The sequence below is a fragment of the Gadus macrocephalus genome, chromosome 1, assembly GCF_031168955.1.
Source record: "Gadus macrocephalus chromosome 1, ASM3116895v1".
NCBI lineage: Eukaryota > Metazoa > Chordata > Actinopteri > Gadiformes > Gadidae > Gadus > Gadus macrocephalus.
This window is the reverse complement of record NC_082382.1, coordinates 8,040,029-8,064,628: the sequence shown is the minus strand read 5'-3', so window position 1 is coordinate 8,064,628 and position 24,600 is coordinate 8,040,029. Positions and strand designations below refer to the sequence as shown.

Genomic DNA, 24,600 nt, shown 5'->3' with positions numbered 1-24,600 from the left:
TCGGAGATGCTACGCAGCTCAGGCAGGACTGATGGACAACAGAGGATATGACATCGCGCTCCACAATTCACACCAGCTCACCCGCATTACGTGTAGCTCCTTATCCTTTTGAAGGACAATCTTCTCCAGGTCTGCTACTTTCATCATGGTCTCATTCTCCAAGTCCAGCAGCTTCTCCGTCACCTAGGCAGAGAGATGGAGAGACCGAGCACGGTACACCGTCAGAGTGTGCCGTGTGGGTGGAGGGAGGATGGACCGAGACAGAGGAACACCTGGGGTTCTCTCCGACATCCACTCCTTCTCTCTCCTCATCCCTCTCGCTCTCCTCATCCACTCTGCGGCATCAGAGAGAAATGCGATATGCCCGGCAGTATGACACAGCAAAGAGCTGCAGAGAATACACTCACTTATCGATTTGGACCGATTTCATTATAGTGGGTTTTAGGTAGACCCCCCCCATAGGGCATGAGCTCAGCCAATTAACAATGTGTTTTTGTTGAGCTGTGTCTCCTATTGGTTCTTTGTTTAATACGATATTTTTTAAGATGGAGTAAATTCCATGAAGTATGTACTTCTCTTCTCTGCTGTGTGCCTCAGCACAGACTGCTTAGCTGAGTTGGAATTTAAAAGCAGTTCATTTATTAATACTAACATATCCGCTTTTCACCCCTCAACACCGCAAAACGTTTGATCGTTGGATTGTGGTCGTTAATGTTGTTAGCGACATTGTCAGCATGGCCAAGCAACAACAATAATACCGGCCCAGCACAACATATGGCCCATCTACTGACTGAGATTCTGCAGATCCCTTTATGCTGAAGAATTCACCCGGAATTCTGACCCTTTTCCTCCCCCATCATTCCTGACTCCTGAGAGCCGAGTTTGTTTTGAAATTCCTGCAGTGATGTCAGGACTGCCCACGACCTCTGGATGTGAAGATCTTCAGAGAGCAGTGTGGGATATGAAGGCCGAGTGTCCAGAAAGACTGATGCAACGCTAGAACAATATGACTCTTGTTCCTGTGTTCTCCACGCAGGGCAACACCGTAACCTTTCAGCACATGTTCACCTCACAATTACCAGAAACCCCTTGAGGGAATTCATAGAAAATCAGAAATAACCACCAAGTAGAGTCCCAGAGCGGCAAGGTTAAGGGAAGAGTACAGGGGAACTCCAAAGTACTGGACATAGCTAACAAACCACAGTCAGCGCGCTAACAGGAACTAAGGTGAACGGCACCGATGGATCCAAAATGGCCGCTGGTGATCTTACGTGGGACAGGTGCTCCTCGAGCTCGTCCACCTTCTCCAGCGCTGCGTTCTTAGTTTCTGCATCTTCCAGTAGACCGCCGACGTCGAACACGTTGTCAAGGTAGGCCTGGATCTGCACCGACAGCTTGTCGCTCTCTGTGTGCTTCGATTTCTGCCGAGGCAAGAAGTGTGTCAACATGAGGTTAACACTCGGAACAGTCCACCATTTGCTTCAGGTTACTGTTTAGATGGTGGTTTTGTTCATGTTTATTTATTCTTTTTATCTTCCAGCCTCACCTCCAAGTAGTCGTCCAGGCCCAGCTTAGTGAACTCGTACTGCAGGTGGACCCTGAAGTTCATGTCCTCCACCGAGTGGACCATGATGTTGATGAACTGCATGCAGGCCACCTGAGTGGAGAGCAGAGAACACGTTGGCCAGGTTGAACAGATGGGGAAGACCGGAAGTCCCATGTGAGCACACACACACACACACACACAATCACACACAAAATAACCAAAACATGTGAAGAACTTAATGGATGGCAGATGCACCGTTGGGGTGCACCCTGTGTTTGACCGTAAAGGCTCACCATGAAGTCAATGTTTGCTTCCTCAGAGCGAAAGTAATCCATCAGCCTCTCGAATCGCTGCTTCTCCTTACACACCTGGAAGTACAAAGTGGATCATTCACAGGAGGATATTCTTCAAGGGAATGCTAACATTTTGTTGGCATAGAAGATGATATTTCCTTACTAGAATGACCCAACATTCCCCATCTGATGTCTATCTTGCATCCATGAGTGTAATAGTTATGTATGGAAAGGTCAGCTCGCTTACATCGCAGCAATGCCGCCTAATTATGGGAATTCATGGGAAGGGACAGAACGCCAACGGGATAGATTTAGCCCAACTCCCACCAAACACAAACACACTGGGAAAATGAGAGCAAAGAAAAACAAACACTGCTTTCCCGACCCCTGAAGAGGTCCTCTATACCAGTGCTAAAAGGGAAAGTCCCAGTAGGCCTAATAATGATTGTAATTACAGTTGCAATACTGTACTGCTTTGGTGCGTAACTCCTAATTACTGCGGTTGAACACCATTGGTGGCCATGTTGTAAAAGTCCATGTACCTCTCATCGTGCCTTTTAAAGTAACACACCACAGCTCTCTGCTGTCTGGACTGGCAGTTCATGAGTATTCAGGGTCTCCTCAGAATTTGGACCCTTGTTTAAAATGTCTACAAGGCGAAGTATAGGCATGCAGCAAACTTTTGAGGTCTATGTTTTGATGGCTCCCATCTGGTGACTTAATTCCAAGAGTCCCAAAGGTCACCAGGAAGCTAGTGAGCTACTGCTAACACCCTCAGTGTGAAGCTAGTGAGCTACTGCTAACACCCTCAGTGTGAAGCTAGTGAGCTACTGCTAACACCCTCAGTGTGAAACTAGTGAGCTACTGCTAACACCCTCATTGTGAAGCTAGTGAGCTATTGCTAACACCCTCAGTGTGAAGCTAGTGAGCTACTGCTAACACCCTCAGTGTGAAGCTAGTGAGCTACTGCTAACACCCTCAGTGTGAAGCTAGTGAGCTACTGCTAACACCCTCAGTGTGAAGCTAGTGAGCTACTGCTAACACCCTCAGTGTGAAGCTAGTGAGCTACTGCTAACACCCTCAGTGTGAAGCTAGTGAGCTACTGCTAACACCCTCATTGTGAAGCTAGTGAGCTATTGCTAACACCCTCAGTGTGAAGCTAGTGAGCTACTGCTAACACCCTCAGTGTGAAGCTAGTGAGCTACTGCTAACACCCTCAGTGTGAAGCTAGTGAGCTACTGCTAACACCCTCAGTGTGAAGCTAGTGAGCTACTGCTAACACCCTCAGTGTGAAGCTAGTGAGCTACTGCTAACACCCTCAGTGTGAAGCTAGTATGCTACTGTGAACACCCTCAGTGTGAAGCTAGTGAGCTACTGCTAACACCCTCAGTGTGAAGCTAGTATGCTACTGCTAACACCCTCAGTGTGAAGCTAATGAGCTACTGCTAACACCCTCGGTGGAGAGGTCTTGTGGCAGAGTTCCCTTCACCCTCCTGTATCGACTTTGTGGGCCTCTCTGTACCCCATGGAGAGACAGGAAATGACATTGCAATTCTTTAGTACTTCACTCAGTAAACACGCAGATTTCACTCTATAACTATACAGAGCCTCAAACACAGCAGGCTATTTTATGTCATTTCATCGAGACTGAGGCCCGTCCTACCGCACCTCTTTAAAGTTATCGAACGCTGAGAGGATGATTTCGTGGCCTCCTCGGACCAGACAGACGGCGGCCAGCAGCTCCAACACCAGCGCTTTCGTCCTAGAACCACACGTCACACACTCATCACCTCCTCATTGTCACCCATCCTTTGATCCAGAGTTAACAAAGTTAGACATATTTATATGTAAGAGGAGTCAGGGATTGAATTAGCAGCCTTCCGGTTACCAGTCAACCCGTTCTACCTCCTGAGCTACTGCCCCCCCCCCCCCCCCACTTCAGAGGGACCGGGGATCCAGGCAGATAGGCCGGGCGTATCCAATGAACAGGGCTGCAGGGGCTTCACCTGGTGTGGAGTCCCAGCCGTAGCTATCCTGCATGGAGGCCGGAGGGGGCGGGCTTTAGCGCTTACCTCGAGTTCTTATTGTTCAGGCTGAGAGCGATCTCGTTGACAGCGTGCGGATGGGACATGACCATGTTGAAGCCGTACTGCGGAAGGACGGGGATCGAAGGTCGTGGTTAGAGAGAGACTATAAAGCTTGCTCTTGTACTGTATATAGGGGGAAGGAAGTTTGGTCCCTTCTGTCCCCGCCACCCGACCACGGATAAGCGCTTTGAAGATGAGACAGATGAGTTTAGCTCTTATATGTGCAGAACAGACAGAAAATGTATCTATTTGCTGTTTTTCCGCGATGCTATTATGGATATATCCAGGGGTGTCTATAACATGTATGTTGTTCAACCCTACTAAATCTGACCTGATTATTGTGTTCCCTGCACTGCTTTACAAAGGCTGAGTGTCTATTCACTGAAGGACACACCACTGTTTGGATCTGCGTTTTACCTGGTAGTTCATGATGGCTCTCAGGCACATGATGCACACGTGTACATCGTCCTTCTGGCTGACGAGACGGGAGTTCTTGATGGTTTTGGTGTTCGTCACCGAGCCATATCTGCAAGAGACAACGCTGTGATGTCACACGCCAATGAGATTGTGCAAATGCACTTGTGGTGATCAGAATTGACTTCCTCTTTGGGCAGGGGATAGATAATGTTGATAACTTGTTTTGACAACAACTTAGAAACCAAACTGCATCTGTACACCATGTGACCACAAACATTCAAACATGTCAGAGGCAGTTAGAGAGGGGGGAGGGGGTGGGGGGAGGCTAGAGAGATAGAACAAGAGCAGACAGGGGATGCTACAACGGTCTGTGGTCACAGATGCATGATGGGAGGAGACCAGTTTCCATATCATTGTCTCGAGCGAGAGATTAACTCATTCATCTAACTGCAATACATCCCCACGTTGTGAAATTCTACATGTTTAAGGCTAGAGTTATGTCAGAAGTATCTTACAAATGAGTTATTATTCACCAAGACGGTGCGGTCTGGATTTTTTTTGCAATTGTCACTTTCATTGAAATTCTAGTCCTCTTCATGGAAGACACACCTGTAAACGCTAAAGAGAAAAGGGTAGTCAATCCCATAACTTGAGGCTCTCGTCTGCTATTGGGCTGTAAAGGAGAGCAATCCCACACCTCCAACATGTGCTCAGAAACACAGCTGGGTTTCATCTCGAACAGTAGACACACACACACACACACACACCGACACATCTGGAGAGCGGAACCTTCCAACCAAGTAAGACTCTCGTTAGAAAGACTCTTATTGTGAAGGATGAGCAACATTTGTAAGCCATCATTTTCCATCAGCCTCCTGACGAATGAGCACACGGGCGTCGAGTCCAGCTGACACACAGACCCACGGTGGTGGGAGGCGTTAAAAGCGCTGAGCGGTAATGGCGTAGCGGGAGGGGAGGCTAAGCGCTACGTACCGCAGGACGGACTGGCGGGCCGAGCGCACCAGGGTGTTGCAGAAGGGCTGGCTGCCCGTCTGGTGCAGATCCTCGATGGACCTGCTCCAGGACTTACTCATCTCCAGTGGCCCGTCCTCCCCCACCTCCAGACCCTCAAAATTCAACCTGGGGGCCACGGATAAAGCCAACACACAAATAGACAGACAGGCGGACAGACGGACAGGCAGACGGACAGGCAGACGGACAGGCAGACCGACAGACAGACAGACAGACAGACAGACAGACAGACAGACAGACAGACCGAAGCAGCAGAGTCCGCACACAAGGGGAAGAGAGGGATTTGGAGGGTCAGGTTAGCAACGCAGCGGTTAAGAGGCGAGGCTTACGACCGGAACCTCTGAGAGAGCCCCAGTAAAGCCTGGCAAAACACAGCACGGCGGTCCACACGCTGTCTAGGTTAGCCTGGGGTACAGTTAGCAAAACAAGCTATAGTCAGGTCTGCAGCAAGGCAAACCGAACCCACAACACACACGGAGAAAGCTTTGTATAAATTGCACAAGCTAATAACCGGCTTGCACGTAGTGACTTGGTTCAGGAAGAATATGTTGTTGCAACAGTCCATTTCGAGTCAGTACGGAAAAGTTTGGCCCTTGAACCCGTGTCAAGAGGTCAAGAGAATGAGTGTGCATGTGTGTGTGTGTGTGTGTGTGTGTGTGTGTGTAAGTGTGTGTGTACTCACATAACAGCACACTGGGCAAAGGAGAGGTACTCCACCAAGATGTCAAGACCTCGGTTCTCATCGTTGAGGAACTCTCTGACCCACCTGAGACCGAGGACACAAGCAGAGCATAATGGACCTGCTGAGGGGATCTGGGGCGGCGTGTGGCTCAGACCATTTTGGAAGGAAGCGCTTTCCTCAAAGTAAATAAGCCTAAGTAGTAGTTAATGGCTAGCCTGAACAGACATGCAAGAAGCATACAACACACACACACACACACACACACACACACACACACACACACACACACACACAAACACACCATTTTGATAAGCAACCTTTCATAACCTCAACGATATTATTAACGATAGATAGTAAAGTCTTAAACATATCCAGGAGGTTACAGTTTATGTAGTTGCTGTTTTTTGTTCAGTAGTTGGCATAATTCAGTACTGTCTGTTTGTTACGGTTTGTTTTCTATCATCAAATTCCACTGTATGCAGCCAGTGCTTCCCATCCTAGTACATCTCCAAACGATTTGTAGCGTTGTTATATCTGTTAATAGTATTTATGATGAAAAACCTGAGTTCAGTTTACAAGAAATACAAGTCACAGACACGCACATTTCATTTGCACTTTTTTCAAGCACCTTGTTTCTCTTTATGTTAAACTTGAACGCATATTTCTTTTTTCTGGCATTGTAATGTGATGCTATTTTATTTATTTTATTTAAACTTGTGTGTACTTCTACACATAAGGTTTGGTTGGTAAAATAAATACGTTGTAAATTCAAATCAGAGCGTCATCCGCGTCTGGAACGGATGTATTCTTGAATCTATAAGGTAACAATAATATAATAATAAGATGACCTTCTTTGAATTGTGAAATGGGAATTGCAAAAATTGTGAAATGGGTTTGGCAATAATAAAATGTTGTTTTTTTCAATACTACTAGGTACTTTTACTAAAACTAGGCTAAAACTAAAATGGTTGACACAAAGACTAGACTAAAACTAAAATTAAAACTGAGTGTCAAGGTGTCCCTGAGCGAGACACCTCACCCTGACTGCTCCTGACCAGCTGGCTGTCGCCCTGCGTGTCTGACTCCGCCGTCGGTGTGTGAATGAGTGCATGAATGGACGAATGTTAAGTAGTATTGTAAAACGCTTTGATTGGCCACTGGTTAGAAAGGCGCTGTATAAATGCAGTTGAGGAAGACGCAATTTTTTTTTCGCAATGGAGTGCTGATGTTTACACATCAACACTCTATTGGTGAAAACAGTCTAAGGGATTTACCAGAACTTAAATAACAGTTGCAGAGAAAGTAAAATTAAATGCTCTGTAGCTTCTGTAAAAAAAAAAGCCAGCTTATATATCGATACTCAAAACAGCTGGCTACCCCCCAACGTAAAAAAGAAAAAAAGGCTTGACAAGAATGTGATGAAAAGTATACTGGGCTTCTTATTTCCTTCCTCTAAAGCTCTAGTTTTCTTGAGGGAGGACCAGTCCAAACAAAGGAATTCCCATGTCGAGGAGGAAAAATGTGGACGGCATATGGGCTCAGGTCGAACCTCGTATTTAGTCTGCCTCCCACGCAGACCCCAAACGGCACCTCTCTCCCCCAATTTCAAACTGTGTGTGTAAGTGTGTGTTTGTGTGCGTTTGGGTGTGCCTGTGCGTGTGTGTGTGTGTGTGTGTGTGTGTGTGTGTGTGTGTTTGTGGCTGGTCAGCCACTGATGAGTCAGGAAGGAAAGCTAAACCAACAGAAGGGAGGGGGAGGTCAGAGGAGAGAGAGGTGAGCGCCTGATTGGTTGATGGGTTAAGGGAAAGGGGGAGAGGGGGTGGATGATGCGATGCTCTTGATCATCAATATCCTGTCTCGTAGACCCTCCTCTTCCTCCCTGTCTCTCACCCTCACAAACTCCCTCCCTTTTCTCCCTCTCTCTCGCATTCATTTTCCCCTCCCTCTCTTCCTGTCCAAGTAGTCGCTTTTTTATGATGTTCTTGGCAATCTGAGGATTAACACAAACACACACACACACACACACACACACACACACACACACACACACACACACACACACACACACACACACAACAATAAACAATCCTCTGTTATACTAAACCCAAACAAATGTTTCCCTCCAAAAATACCCCTTAAATTATTTCCCTCCAAGTCTTTAATAAGACATGTTTAGAGACGCTGTGATGGGGCTGAACCGTGGATGCATAATAAGAAGGTCTAAAAATGGACTATGTGTTTCTCTTGGCACACAACAACAGCTATACTCTTTTGTATGTTTTGGTTAGTCATTTGGCACATCGTCGCAATAGGCATTCCTGTATTTGTATCTTTTAACATTAATGGCCAGGATTACACACATTGATAACAAAGAGTCATCTTTGTGTGCATAAAATAATGATCAAAAGTTAATGTGTGATATCAACCGATGGTGTGTGTCTCCATAAAGGCGTCCTCGTGTGGACTTTTGCGTGTGGCTCGTTCGGGGGGGTTCATTGCTGGTGAGCTTCCTGTCCTTCTGGCATCCACAACAAAGCTTCCTGCCTGGCTCTACGGGGGAGAGGAGGAGGCTGCACAATGGCTTCCATCTGGGCATCATGACGACCGGCTCTATGAAGTGGAGCTGTGCAGCTTCGGAGCTTGGCAGGCTAAACCAATGGCAGAGGTCTCGGTGCGAGTAAAAAAAAAAAAAAAAAACGAAAGAAAGCAGTGCTCTGGGCTCCCCACAGCAGAAGGAACAGAGAATGGACCCTTCTTTGAGCTAGGAAAACTGGAACCACTGAGGTTGGAAAGCTGTGTTGCCGGCGATCCAGAGAAGAGAAAGGGAATGAGTTACCCGATGTGGTTGGTCCGCAGGGAGATCTCCAACTCCCGCAAGACTTTAGTGGATTCTTGGACCCGCCTTCGGAACTTCTGTAACAGAACAAAGTTAAAAATAAACCCCATGAGTATGACATTGGGAGATTATGAAAGGAATAAATTAATAAGAACTTTTTTATTTCCAGTGACATGGCTCACCTTTCGGGTGACTCCAGGATCTAGGTAGCTGCGTAGCTTCTGGATGTATGTGTGTGGCGGGTTCTTTACTTGAAATCTCTCCTGAAGGTGAAAAACATTGAAGGTTAAAAATAGACTTTGTGGAATAACTTGGGCATTGAATCCCTGGATCGAGGATAAAGATCACAACTTAAGTCTTTTTTCCAAAAAAGTATTTGTTAGGCCCCAGGAAAGACTTGGCAAAGACGTTTAAGGGGAAATAACTGAAGAACTGGCGCATTGAAGTGACTGGTTCTGCTGACCAAAACCAGGACTGCTGACTTGCTTTCATTTAGTCTTCGGACACCAATGGAAGTCTTCGACACGGACAATACAAGCAGGAGGAACAACATACATCTCACATTTCATGGGGGATTTCAGAAATAAAGCATTGATGACAGATAGAGTTTCAACAACTCAACTTGATGACTCGATAACAATGGATGGGATGTACCTGGTCACATATAAGGTCCCACTTCTTCTCGTTGTCATACTGTCTTAGAAGTCTTGCTTTGTCTGGAGGTAGATTCATGGAATTCTGGAAAACAAGATATGAAGAAATAATTAGACTTATTTTCTGCATCGTTAACTCTATCTTTAATTCTGTGCGACCAAAGGCACAGATAGTGTGTTTTTCCAGGCCTAAAACTTGCCCCAAACATTCAGCAGTCGTGTTATGACCTCAATTCCTGTGTTGATGTCAAACATCCTGTTGCTTGTGATCATCTACATCTTCCCCCTTGTGCTTCTGGAACATTCAGGAAACGCAGAGCTTCTAGTGACAAAGGCGTTATCAGAGAGAAAGGCTCAAACCATCGTTTGGAAATCCATCAAAACACTTAAGGCTTCAACAGCCCAAAGGCTGCTGCTTTACTGAAATACACCATAAATGTTGTAATTTGTGTTTGGGGACAGCCCACTTAATCATTTTACACCTTTGAAGTCATTAAAAAGATAAACACAAACTATACAGCACAAGCTTTGACTAATTACCCTCTGGAACGGTTATAAACCAGAAGTCGAGAGGGCTATGGACTGATGAAGGGAGGTGATGCAAGGCAGCTCATCTGTTGAATCTGGACACCTCAGCCATTTTCTTTTCCTCAGAGACATGAAGGATGGTTTGCTCTGGGGTCCCGCCTTTGCACGCTGATTAACAGTCCCCCCTCCGAGTCTGGCCACAAACCCCCTGTCCTGTTTACCCTTGACCTGGGCAATAACTCAGCCGACCATATAACGCGGCAAACTAGCCCTAAAACACATCTTTACGCCGAGCTGTGGTGTTTTCATGGGGATTTCACAGTGATGGTGGATTGGGATTGATGTATGGAACAACTGAGTCTGGTTCCTGTTGCAATACTTACTTAGAAGCAGTGCATAATATACCTAGGTTCTTGGTCATTTTCATGAAATCGCGAAGCAGTAAACTGTGCCAACAGTTTACTGCTTCTCTAAGACATGCAGCCATCATCAATTTTACTTAACTTTAAAGTCAACATTGACAAATTCTCAAGGTTATGAAACACCTTAATTTTTTTTTTTTTTACAAAACAGATATTCAGCAGATTTGACTATAACACACTGGCAAGCACACTGGGAACGATATGTGAAATGGAAACAATAGTTGCTAGTTTCATGCAAATTCACCAAAACCCACAATGTGAGAATGTCTTTGGACATCCTTCCCAGTTCCCACTAGGACCATCACATCGTGGCCTGGAGGGCCATGGCGTAATCTCTCTATCCAGTAGCACTGTCGCTGCCCGTGACTCATCGGTCTGTTTGGCAACAATTACATAAGACAGTATTGTGTTTCTTCTCCTACTGACATCCATCGCAAAGCTTTCTTTTTCTTTTTCTGCGCCATCCACACACACACACAGACACACACAGACACACACACACACACACACACACACACACACACACACACACACACACACACACACACACACACACACACACATTACATTCAAATGAAAAAAAGGCAGCATCAGGTCGACATGAAGCCAAGTGAGCGATGCCGATAACCCTGAGAAGTCATGGGAAAGTGATTCTGCTCGTCTTGAAGAGGAGCGACGGTCCGATCGTCTCCCCGACGAAGAAAGGAGACGACACGCATTCCAGATGTCCAGAATTACAGAAGGAATGCACCCTGTTTATAATGGTTACAAATTTGCCCTAAATTCTCTTTCGCTTGACCCGGGGACCACCCTCACCTCCCACTGGTCTGGCCTCAGCTCCGGGGTCCTCGGGGTACCCGAAGCTAATAATGTGTATTGGCCTTTTTGGAAACATTGTAACAATACAGTTTACATTACATTTAGGATTAAGCAGTCGTACATTGCAATGAAGTACCTTTTTTGTCCATCAGAAACATCCACAAGCAACAATTCTGATTCAAATGAACAAAACCCTATACGTTAAGAAAGGGGAAGGTCGCGAGTCATTGAACGGCGAACGATGAGAGACTAGAGACGGGTGCGTAATCTCTGATCATTCATGACACGACCTCAGACTTATTCGTGGAGCTCCTGGAACTCAACCCAATTCTACTAAGTGGATTCTTTTTTGTAAACAACTGCAAGTCATGTGGCACATGCTATCGGTCAATCCAAGTGGTTATTTATGAAAGCTTATATCCAACGCACATCTGCTGTGTGAGCCGGTTGTCTAGGTTTTCTGGTCTTTGAAAAGTAAGACAAAGCTTGAGGCAAACAGGAAAGGAGAAAGACTCTTTATTTTCAACTAATTTAATTATAGGTCGAGCCCAACCACAACACTGACAAAGGCATCCTTTTTTTGGTTTGGGATAATAAAATATGAGGCGGATGGGCCTAACACATAAAATAAGAACAACTAGAACAATTCACTCAAATCTCATATAAAGTTACTTTGTAAATTAACCATTATACGAGTGCCATCCTTCATTCCACTGATGCACATACAAGATGAGACTTGAGGCTATGTTTACACATCATGGCAAGAGGCAGCATGGAACAACACACAGCAGGGCCATGTTTGCTATCGTCCTGATGGGCCCTGATGTGATCATTGAAGCCTCAGCCTCAGGCTCCTCAACACGGTGTGACTAAGGAGCCCTCAGTGAGGGCACTGCATGTTTCCAATGCTAAATACAATTTAGAAATAAAGAAAGAAAGGCCTTTCTTTACTCAAGTATACTTGTTCCTGTGAATGAGTTTCCTGTTTCTGGATTTCTGTCATCTTAGCTAAGATCTCACATTTCACCTTCTTTGTTGAATATACAATGTTGAACCTACTTTGTTGGCAAAGAAACAAGAGAAAAAAACAGCCTTTTGGAATATGTGGTTAACAATGGTAACAGGTGGTGTGTTGGCCCTACATTATAATATACTCACTGCCCATCTGTATATTTATTTATTCTTTGGGTTGGGCCTTGATTAACAATGGGTTTGATTTAGTTTGATAACAGAGCCAATCCCATGATGCATTTACACACACACACACACACACACACACACACACACACACACACACACACACACACACACACACACACACACACACACACACACACACACACACACACACACACACACACACACACACACCATCACGTTAAACAGCTGAACTTGCCCAACTGGTTCCATTCACTACCAGTCTCCCTTATCTTCAGAATTACTAGGTCACCACCATGAGCCACACAGAGCTAATACGCGCAGATACAATAAACATAATAGCACAATATTTTTTCATTTTTTTCAGTGAGTACGACCATGTCGTTAAAAGTATTTGATCACTGATAAGAGACGCATGTTGTTGGAGGAGGGTTGAGGGTAAGGGGTGTGACAGTCAACTCTGGAGACTCTTAAAACAGAGGGCCACTCAAAGCCCTGAAGGAGGTAGAAGCGTATTCTTCAAGACGGAGCAACTTGTGGAAGGTTGTGGGGTCTGTCCACTGGAGACAAGGAAGGGGGGGCACTTTAGCTCTCATGTCCGCATGGATGTAAGTTTGAGTTGAGTTTTAGTCTGGAGTTTTTAGAAAATATCGCAGAAAATGATATTTGAAGGAACAAATAGATTTTCTTTGACAAAAAAACGGAGTAAGGAAGCAATACTTCATATGGGAATACCATATCTACCATCATTCTATCGATGACACAAAAATACGGTAAACACAAAGGCCTTATAGACAGAATCAGCTGTGGCAATAAATTATCTATAGGCCAACACCCATCTCTGGAAGAGTTACTCATTCTCTCCTGGAATGACGGCCTGTTTCCCCCCATGCCATCAACCCTCCCACACTGTAACACCCATGGCGGCATTACACATGGCACGTAGCCCACCAAACAAACCACCACAGAGAAAAACTACCCAGCTATCTTCCAAGCTTCCGCTGGATTTGATACAAAATAAAGCCAGGAAAGGAGCAGGGTATATTCTGGGGACTCTCTGTTGGTCTAATTCTACCCTGGGTCGTGAGAGTGGTTTATTTCAGTTTGGTTCTCTGTGTGCATTCAGATATTTTAAGCGACCCTTGTTTTCCCGCTACAGACCTATTTTCTGTCTTGCTACATTCTCATAGAACCAACCAGAGGCCCAGTGCTGTCTGTGAATGCTAAGTGATTAAACAGGAGGCTCTTCCTCGACTGTCTTCCCGCTCATACGTTCACCGAGGCCATCTCCTTTAAGCTTTAGACCGGAGAAGTACCACCAGGTGCACGCTGAGCACATGGACGGAGCATTTGGCGACCCAGACACAGCGATCCAGACAGCAACTCATCTCCAATGGAAGCCAAAAGGGTCCCAACTACGCCTCATTGAGGTTGAACCTGGCCATTGTTTATGATCACTCCATATTAGTTGTATGAACATTGTCTTTTACGCCGTGTTTTTCTCAGCTTGGTGCGTTCACTCGAGGCTAGTCTGTTAATGATGCTAGGTCGGGTGTTGTGTTCTCGAACAGGACAAGTTTAAAACCCGCACAGAATCAGCCGCAGGTTTATACATCATGTATCTGGGAACTGTACTGCAGAATCTATTGGCTTGGTGTGTCATGCGGCGCACTGAGTCAGGGGCGAAATTATGAAGACTTCGAAGCAAGTATCGTGAAATCGCGAGGGGCATTGTGGGAAGGGGCCCGTCCGGGCAAGGCTTGTGGCGTGTCGATGTGGGACGAAGTTATGGCATATAAGGTCTAAAAAATGTGCGTTGGCACGACTGAAATTTGTGTGTCACGTAGAATTTGGACATGTTGATGCAATGTCTTCTGGTTGGGGCCAATGAGGGACCTTTATCAAGGCAGTCGTACACATTCTTGAGGAGGTTCTGTCAATGACGTCGAACAACAAGGCAAGGAGCGCGTTGACATCAGTTACTGACGCTGCGCATAAATGATGGGCTGGGAGTCTACGCACTCGCTTCAAGCACCTGGGTATACCTAAAGGAAATTATGTGTATAAAAAACGTAAACCAGAGATGTGGTTTAGAATAATTGAATTACAACTTTCAGCGGGGAATGGTGAGGTTTGAACAGACGTCCAAGCAGCAATGAGGGCATGGTGCGGTTCCTCAAGGTGACTTTAAGCACTTCCGTCGACCATGTGGTCAAATCCAACAAGCAGTAACTACAGAGGTAGCTGGCTAATACATCGTGTCTGGTCGGGCCAGGCCATGCACTTATAGGCCTCATGGAAATGAGGAATTAATAGATCCTTCTAGAGCCATTTGGAAATCATGTTAAGTTTATCATTAAATACTCAAATGGAAGGATTTTATATTGTTGATTTATCTTTGACACAATGGAAATAATTGAAAAATCAAATACAGGAATTTGCCGTTCCATATGCCTAAGAGTTATACAAGAAATAGTGTACATGGACTAGATGCATGACGGTTGAAAAAAGATAGCGGTTTTAAAGCATTGCCTCAGAATGACGTCTTTCCTGCACAATGAGGACGCACTTGCAGAGGTTCCTCATTAGGGACTTTTGTGATGAAAACCCACTTGTGGAGGTTTCTCAATTGGCACTTTTGTAATGAATACTGGCTAGTGGAGCTTCCTTATTGGTGATGGAGTTAATATTAACGTTATTCACTGACGTAACGTTCTCCGATTGCCTGCCGGACTTCAGGCCCCAAAGAAGCCCAGACTCCAGGTGCTAGGTCCTATAAACATTTTGTCACAACTTCACACACGTCACAATCCCAACGAAACACAAGCAGTGCTCAATATGCATGGCAAAGAAAATAGACAGGAGCTAGATTTAACTACAGCTCTTTCTCCTAACGTTCAATCTTCTTTTCCGTCCCAGTCTGGCCGTATGAAGACAAACACGTGGTCAGCAAAGTGCAGGAGGGAGCTGTGTGACGGGTTTAATGACGGGTGCTGTCAGGCCGGGCTGGAAAGAGTTCGGCCGCCGATCCCGTCAGAATCTGGTTTCAGAAGAATGCAAGGATCCTGTCCGGGTTCCACAGTCAGTAACTGTTGCCTTGTTGCTATGGACAACCATTTCTTGGTAAGAAATGCCAGGTCCAGATCATGGAATTGTTGTTGCATTGGTAATTTTTTGAATACGAAATATATGCCTAAAATAAAGCAGTCCTATTCAGTTTTATTATGGACTGCCTGTGTGCTCCCACCAGAGGCTGGGTTTACTCCATGCCTGATGGCATCTTCTGATACATTTACTGACTCTCAACCAAAGTCCATGAGGCAGCCGGTGCTATTGTTCAGCTGTGTGCCCTTCCGTGGCAGAGTCGAACACAATGAGAGGGGACAGGTCCGGAACCTCGGCTGTTGTCACTGCTGGCGTCATGAGACCGCCTGCACTTCCTTAGCAGTCCAGGAAATAAAAACAGTGCTATGAGTAATGTCTGTTTTGTTCTGTGGATATAGATGTGTGATTGTGTGTGCCTGCGTGTGTAGCAATATATGTTCTGTCTGTCCATGTCTGCGTACACAAAACACGTGTGGGTTGTTGCGTACAACGAGGGGCTTGTGGGGGTTTTTCCAGTTCCGAGTATGTATAAGACCTGTTGAACGGGGAGCAGCAGAGCTGTGTGAGAAACCATCGGCCCCCTTTTCTCTGGACATCTGATCACTCCCAGTGATTTTTTTTTTTTACAAGGGTAACTTGAACCAGGCAATCACAAAGAGTCCTTCACAAAGACGCTGGGGGGACCGCGGAGGCCCCGCCACCTCCAGCCAGAGACACGGAGAAGGTAGAGCACAGGGAGAAGAAAGGAAGGTGAGACTACAGTGAGAAGGGGAGTAGAAAGAGAAGAAGGGGTGGATCATAGGACTGCTGCCCCAGGTCCACACTCTGGTGGTGTTGGTGGTGGTAGTGGTGTTTGTAGGGGTGGTGGTGGGGGTGGTGGCGGCGTTGGTTCTTATTTACATAGTCAACAAAATAAACATGTTCTACAGTTGCCACATTAATGTTATTAACATAACAGCCAGATGGTGAGCGGGTTTCACTATCTGGCTGTTCACTGCCAGAGGCCACACCACAGTCCTGCTGTGTGGATTCCAGTCTGAAACTTGTCATGTCTGACAATACAGACAAATCTGAAGGTCATAAACATTTAGCATTCTGATTTCATTCATGAAATCAGTTGATTTGATGTTGATCTTAACTGCTATAAATAACAATAGGCCCTTAAACTGATCAAACCTTGATCCAGACCGGGACTAAAATACCATGACTAATGTCACAACATAATCATGTAATCCCCATGAAACTGTCTTGATGCGGCAGTTACCAGTAACACACTATACAGCCGTGGTGTGAAGCCCTCAGCCAATATTACCCAGAATGCCCTGCAACCCCACTATCAACATCATACCCAGCACCTTCATCAGCCTGTTGAACCTTCCTTCAACACCGGGCTCCAAAGAACCCTCCCTGGACTGCGGAGGTATTTCCACTGCGACCAGGTATTCATAAGGACTTTGGAAATAAGCCCCTCAATAGTAGTTATATGTGGGATATACTGTATACTTTACAGTTCATGCTTAATAAAGACTTAAAGATTAGACTCTTAAAGTTTATGTTTACATTTTGTAAAGATAATGCCTCCAAAATGTTTTCAAACCATGACAATAGATATTGTTAAACTATTCTATATTTCCCAAAAAATCTAGAATTTGAAGATGTTAATTTCACCACCATATAATCTCGAGCCTAAACCCATTTGTGGCTCATCTGTTGACCCAAAGCCATGGGTGTGATTAGCAACAGGGATAGGGAGATTCACGCTTGGTTTAAGAGAAAGACAATCACCATCACAGGCCTCTTTGAAGACAGACTTTCAAAGTGGCCCAGCACTTTGAGGCTGAGGGAAGAGACAAACAGCCACATGCTACAAGCTCAAGGTTTCCCTCACACACCTGGAAAGCTAAATCTGTACTTCAAAGTTTCACTTTCACAATACTGTCTGACTTTGGATGCTTCTAGTTTTGCATAAAAAACATAAAATGTTAATTTGAAAAAAATTTAAAATTGTATTTTGTTGTGCTACTCATTTCGAGGTTAGGCAACTTTCCTTTGCGAGCAGGAACTTCAGCGTGGGACTGTTGAATGAATTCATTACTTATAAACAAACTGTAAAAGTGGCCGTGAATCAGAGGAATGCCTTTACTACTACAGGAGCATCCTGTTTCTCCCCCTGTGTCCGTCCATGCAGAGCTTACGGGGAACTCTAGCTAACAGACAATATGCCCCGGGAATGTCAGGAATGCAGGTACATGAATGCCTCCATAATTCAGGCCGGCCTTTTGACTTCATGCCCAGTCCGACAAAAGGTTGACCAATAAGAAAAGCCTATTTCTATAAATAAAGCTCACAGCTTTCAATTAAAATAAATGATGTTCCTTTAATGGTCAGAGACTAAATGAGAACCCCATAGAATACGGCTTTACTACATTAACATTTACAATTAAATTTAGGGTATTGGCTTTTATCCAAAGCGACTTACAATAAGCCCATTTGTCAGAACTATTAATCACTGTCCCCTTCCGCCAGATTTCTCAGGAATAGCGAAAGCATCAGGAGCTGTCACTGTCAGACGACACAGAAAGCAGAAGTAACAATATGTGAGCAATACATGACGTACAGTCAGATTGACAAATCCAGTCCAGTAAATTCTATTTGTATAGCCCTTAATAATCATTGCAGACTCAAAATGCTTGAAAGGACATATATGTATGACACACCCTAACCCTAGCGACCAAAGGGCAAGATGAAACGAAATGAACAAGGAGGACATCTTGAGAAGGAACACAGGGTAGGGGATCCCTCCTTCCAGGGTTGGTAAGTAGTTCAATGGGTGCCAGAATGGATGTAAATAGTAGTGCTCAACAATCCGTTAAAAAATATTTAACGGATTGTTACGTCAAGACAAATAGGGTATTTTGATGGGCAACATGTTTTTTAAGAGTTAGGCCATAAACCACTGGCTCCTCATATTAAGTCCTTTCAACACCAGTTATTTTGTAGCATCCATGTCAACAAAAACGCAAACCACGAGAGCTGCAGTGACAGAAACACAACCAGCATCAGGGAACGAGGCTGTTCCACTGAGACACAGTAACCGCTGAACCCTCGTTGTGCTGAAGAGGAAGCTAAGTCTCACACCGAGAGCCAGGGCGCATCTGTCTGCAAACTACCCCACTGCAGTGCATGAATGAACACAACCACACACACACACGCGCACTGAAACACACACGCACACACACACACACACACGTACATGCACACACCAAACCTCACACACTCACATGCATGCAAGCACTGAAACACAAACACAAACACAGACATACACACCCTCCCACACACACGTACACACACACACACACACACACACACACACACACACACACACACACACACACACACACACACACACACACACACACACACACACACACACACAAAAGAGAAACCATTTGGGGCATTTCCTGAAGTATTCATCCTGTCATGTGGATGAAAGAACTGTGATAATACCACACATACTGGAAACTACTTAAAACAGAACTGAACAGCATTTTATTTCGGCTAATTCTAGACCTGAAAACTGGAGAGATCAATAGACAGATACCACACGGCTGGCAGGTGAAGGAACCACACATTCAACACGCTCGACTACCGTTAGTTTGGACGAAGGAACAACACACTGAAGGAATCACACACTGAACTACACTTAAGGAACCACACACTGAACTACACTGAAGGAACAACACACTGAAATACACTGAAGGAACAACACACTGAACTACACTGAAGGAACAACACACTGAATGACACTGAAGGAACAACACACTGAACTACACTGAAGGAACAACACACTGAACACTGAAGGAACAACCCACTGAACTACACTGAAGGAACAACACACTGAACTACACTGAAGGAACAACACACTGAACTACACTGAAGGAACAACACACTGAACGACACTGAAGGAACAACACACTGAACTACACTGAAGGAACAACACACTGAACTACACTGAAGGAACAACACACTGAATGACACTGAAGGAACAACACACTGAACTACACTGAAGGAACAACACACTGAACTACACTGAAGGAACAACACACTGAACTACACTGAAGGAACAACACACTGAACTACACTGAAGGAACAACACACTGAACGACACTGAAGGAACCACACACTGAAGGAACCATACACTGAAGGAACCACACACTGAACTACACTGAAGGAACCACACATTGAAGGAACCACACACTGAACTACACTGAAGGAACCGCACACTGAAGGAACAACACACTGAACTATCCTGACCTGTGCTGAACAACGCTGACCTACGTTGAACTACGCTGGATTTCCCCAATTAGCCATGCTCTCTCACTTGCCCTTTCCTCTCCTCACAAAAAACCCAGCCAGAGGAGAAGCACTAAAAGTCCCCCATAAAACCTGTCTAGAATGGGGAATTGTTGCCTGAGGGTCGAGAAGGCCAGGTGGACGGTAGAGCCAGACCACCGTCTGTTCAGCTATAGCTTTAAAACCAAGTTAGCAGTGTGCCCTGAAGTCCCTCGCTAATCCTCTCTTCCTGAGGCTCGGCGACAGCCAAGACAGATGTACACTCAACTACCAAACTGAGTAGGCAAAACAAACAAACCAACAAAGGCCTTTCCCTCCCTCCCCACCCCCGCTTCACAGCCACGACGCCTCTTCACGAGAGTCGGTCAAGACCCTGTGGTTGTACGGGGGGGGGGGGGGTAGACACATAGAGGCTTATCAAATCAAATGCCACCATCCCTTAACCAATGAAAATGATTTAGGTTTAATGTCCCGTATATCAATTGAACAGCTTGACTCTATTAGTCTGCCTTGGAAGGCCACTATCATGCACCCGTCTGAAGGGTCTTTCTTAAAGTCTGCACAGCATGGGGACATTCAAGAAAGTCCTGGATTATTGATGAAATATTCTGTCTTTAAAACAAATAAACTTAAAATGTCTCGTTGTTATGATTAATCAATAGTTGATTTTGTTTCTTCAAATGCAACGACCTCTGTACTGAGTTGTGTGAGTGCGTAGTATTGAGTATTAGCATACATATGAATCAGATAACGACACCAAAATCAGTGTTGAAGGAAAAGGAAAGCTTTGGGCCAATTGGTTAGGATTGTTTCCAAAGCAATCAAGCACTGGAAAATAATCAGATGTTCTTCTCTAAACAAGCCCATAGAAATATGCATTGGCCGTTTTAATAACGTTGGTAAAGTCATTACAACCGAGCACCAAGGCAAGCAGCCAGTTCAAAGCAAACGTTCCCTCTTTTGAGTTCTCCTGCGGCCGTAGCCGAGACGCGACCGCAGGAATCCAGTGGTGCTGGGCCACTTTGAAAGAGGATCCTTCAGTGGCCCGCGCTCCAACGCTACACCTTGGAAAACTGCACCGCCGTCTCAGAACGCCTCCATGAAGACACGACCATATGGCGGAGCTCGAGCTACTAAGCCGAGACCTAGAGTAACGTAGACTCCTGGGAGGGGGAGAGAAATGGGACTCTCTCGCTCTGAGACTGAGACTGGGCAAACTCAGTAATCCATTTCCTTTAGGATCAGGCAAACCCCTGGGACCAGAGATGTGCAGGGGATAAGACCTCTACGGGACAAAGAGAAGCGAATCAACCAGGCTAACTAGAGACAAGCAATGCTGATGCCATAATGCGATGGCCACGCTGAATAGCAATGTCTATGTATTCTTTACTCTGCGAGGGGGTCTAGTGGGCCCTACTAGTATGTTCACTCACGGAGTGGTAATGCCCCAGTGCCCGTCTCCAGGAACAAACATCCCAACACATCCTACCCGAAGGGGAACCTGGCCAAGCCAGGCCAAGGGCCACAATGCAATTCCCTCGGTTGATTCAATGGGGAGGGAGTACATGTGGGTATTCTAGGAAGCAGCTTTCAGTGAAGGCTGAGCCAGGGCCCTTCCCTAGGAGGACGCTAGACACAGGAGACAATGGGATGAGACGCCTCCCGCACGTGAGTTTGGTTGGACACGGCCACTGTGCTTTATTTGCAAACCACATGGAAGCAGTCTGATCTGACCCAGGGGTGTGATCCCGCCTACATTCCCCATCGCCCCGGCTCCTGGTAAAGTCATTATCAAGGGGGATATTACCACGCTGCTCCCATGACATCACACCGGGCTACCGTCATTCCAACGTCTGTGAGCCGTGTGTTTGTCCAGGAAAGATGGAGGCGGAACAGTAGTGCAGAAATACAGACACACAGAACTACTTTGGTCAGTAGATTGGACAGACCGAGAGATGGTTTAGCTCGACAGAATCCGTGCAATCGTAGTACAAATAAATGTGACCAACACTATAAAAAGGGAGTCATTTGCACTGATTAGTATAAACACTATCTGTATCATGTATCATGTATCAATACTGGTAGCATGGTAGTGTCATTGTTAGTGGAGGAAATGTTTCGGGTCTCTTCCAGTGTTCCAGGGTCCATGTTGGCTTTGATCCGCGATTATCTTGACAACCAGAGACTTCGGGAGCGGTGCTGAACCATTGTCTGATAAGAGCCCTTAAATATACAAGCATCTCGTTCATCCCACAGAGCAAAGAACAACTGCAGCTACTGGCCGGGAACAGAACCAAGACTGGACTCACGTGATCTTGTGGGGGGATGGAACAACAAAACCAAACACTCTGAAAGAGTTTACCGAAGTTGCATGTAGTTTTTTTTATAATAACAGTTTAGGAGTTGAGTTGTGCTCCCTCCAGCAGAGACGCGATCCCTCTCCTGATATAAAGGATATCTGGTTTTTCTGTGTGGAAAAAGAGCTGCAGCTAAAAATAATTGTGCCTTTCAGGTCAAAGAAGTAGGCATATGGAAAAACGTTCTACTTTATGAAAAGGAACAGCCACTCATGCAATAATGCTCCATGTGGAAAAGATGAGGGGAAAGGCAATAGTCGTGTCAAGTAAGCATACATATAAAAGTCACGTTTAGTGTGATTGTGAGTACAGCTGACACACATTACACAAGTTTGGAAAAGGGTTTTATAATGAGTCAACAGATGGAAAATGTTCAACAGTTGAAGCAAATTATAGCTTTCAATTTGAAAAAGCACAGGGTCAAGGACTGTAATATTTCATTTTCACAATGAAGAAGACATTGTTATGTGTAATTATGGCCTTAAGAAGCTACACACTCAATCTGGGTGTGGTTTACATGGCTTTAGTTAAAAGGGACGTCAGCATATTTTTAAACAAATATTGGCGACTGTTGAATAGATAGATAGATAGATAGATAGATAGATAGATAGATAGATAGATAGATAGATAGATAGATAGATAGATAGATAGATAGATAGATAGATAGATAGATAGATAGATAGATAGATAGATAGATAGATAGATAGATAGATAGATAGATAGATAGATAGATAGATAGATAGATAGATAGATAGATAGATAGATAGATAGAGATAGATAGATAGATAGATAGATAGATAGATAGATAGATATATATATATATATATATATATATATATATATATATATATATATATATATATATATATATCTAAGGTGGAGTTGATAATAGCCTATGCTCTTTAAATAGTGTTTACCATAAATAAAATAGATTCAAACATAAGGCTACTAATACGTGCTTTTTTGGGGGGGATTTCATTTGTACCAACGTGAAGGTGAGTGGACGTTGACTACAACCCGAGCTCCGACCTAAACCCTGAATTTGAAGAGCATGGAGTGGGTGGTAATCTCTCTCTGCAGCTCTCCGTGGTGGGAGTTTGGGGGAATTCAGAACATTTTGTTTTCCGTTCTGTACATGCTGCAAGTTAAACGAAAACGGAATCCTATAGTCTTGGCTGCTCGCATTTAGATGGGCCTGATCAAATCTCCCCATTCGGGTCTGTTCTATACTTGGGGGTAATTGAGCCAAACGCCTGACTTAAGGGGAGACAAAAGAACCGCAGGGAGGGGGCTCACCAGGCTCGGAGCTTGGGGATGGGACAGCATACCTCAGCCCATTTAAACTGTGACTATCGTCTTTGCTGGCTTGAACAGATGGCCAGAAAATGTGATATAAGAGAAAGGCTTCATCATGGGGTTTCATTATAAGTAGCAAAGTGGCTCATAATCATAACTATTAATCATCTTAACATCTACATAGAGGTAATAACATATTCCTAATACATTCCCTGAAGCAAACCAAATAATTAACTCATATTTGGTTTACAATTTGCGTCCTGTAAGTCTTCTTACATTTTTTTTTTAGACCAAATATGAAAGATAATCACATTGGGCAAACACACGGATAACTTACCAAAACAATAGCAAACTTCTCCTCCAACTCTGTGGAATCGGGCATAGGGACCTTCAGGGGCATGATGTGAGGCTTCATCTCCGAGTGCCCATCCACACTCTCAATATTCCCCATTTCTCAACTGGTCGAGTTCCTCCAACTGGTTGAAAAAAAATCCTACAACTCTTTCAAGGTATTCCAAAGGAAATAATATTGTTCAACAACGCATTACCTCCATGTGTGGGAAAACAAGGAAAAAAGCTGACAGCGCATTACTTTCATATAGATGTAACACAATCACATCAGGCTACAGTAGCCTATCATAGACTGTCCAATATGTCCCCCGAAACGCACTATCAAAAAAAGTAACACTCGCAATATAATTGTTTACGATTCCAAAGAATAGTCTCGGTTTTGCCTGGCCAGTCCATTCTTCACACAGAAATTCGGTTGTTTTTTTTATAAGTATAGGCTCAGGGTCTAAACCTTAACAGTGACTTGAACGCAGCGAAACTTCCTTGGCTACAGTGCGTTTCCATTCATTATTGCTGCGTGATGCCGATTAGGCTGCGGATAGTCCTCCAATCAGAGGGAGGGCTATCCACTTGCCCCACCCCTATTTTAGAAATAAATTTCCTCATTGGTTAATCTCTATGCCTATCAATCTAACGGTTGTGCCTCCCACACGTTACGCTCACAT

At 44.9% G+C, this 24,600-nt stretch overlaps 1 protein-coding gene and 1 long non-coding RNA gene across 8 annotated transcripts in view; both read right to left on the bottom strand.

Annotated features, from left to right (window-relative positions):
* fmnl3 (formin-like 3) overlaps positions 1 to 24,452 on the bottom strand; it is a 36,337-nt gene extending 11,885 nt beyond the window's left edge. For 6 of the 7 annotated variants that reach the window (XR_009528020.1, XR_009528021.1, XR_009528022.1 and 3 more), the window contains exons 1-13: positions 23,922 to 24,452; positions 9,548 to 9,631; positions 9,076 to 9,156; positions 8,894 to 8,970; positions 6,058 to 6,141; positions 5,337 to 5,483; positions 4,344 to 4,452; positions 3,912 to 3,988; positions 3,508 to 3,601; positions 1,840 to 1,914; positions 1,547 to 1,657; positions 1,272 to 1,421; positions 82 to 183 (exon numbers count right to left, since the gene is read on the bottom strand). Coding sequence is in view for 4 of the 7 variants with exons in the window: in XM_060064744.1 (XP_059920727.1) it covers positions 82 to 183; positions 1,272 to 1,421; positions 1,547 to 1,657; positions 1,840 to 1,914; positions 3,508 to 3,601; positions 3,912 to 3,988; positions 4,344 to 4,452; positions 5,337 to 5,483; positions 6,058 to 6,141; positions 8,894 to 8,970; positions 9,076 to 9,156; positions 9,548 to 9,631; positions 23,922 to 24,035 (1,305 nt within the window). In the remaining 3 variants the exon portion in view is untranslated. The remainder of the gene's footprint in view (positions 1 to 81; positions 184 to 1,271; positions 1,422 to 1,546; positions 1,658 to 1,839; positions 1,915 to 3,507; positions 3,602 to 3,911; positions 3,989 to 4,343; positions 4,453 to 5,336; positions 5,484 to 6,057; positions 6,142 to 8,893; positions 8,971 to 9,075; positions 9,157 to 9,547; positions 9,632 to 23,921) is intronic. The other variant, XM_060064777.1, reaches the window with a different exon arrangement.
* On the bottom strand, positions 17,426 to 23,915 carry LOC132467518 (uncharacterized). The gene is made up of 3 exons (XR_009528025.1): positions 19,735 to 23,915; positions 19,470 to 19,558; positions 17,426 to 19,301 (listed from the first exon to the last, which is right to left on the bottom strand). It is a non-coding gene; the product is annotated as an uncharacterized LOC132467518 (long non-coding RNA).
* Positions 24,453 to 24,600: the final 148 nt, after the last annotated feature.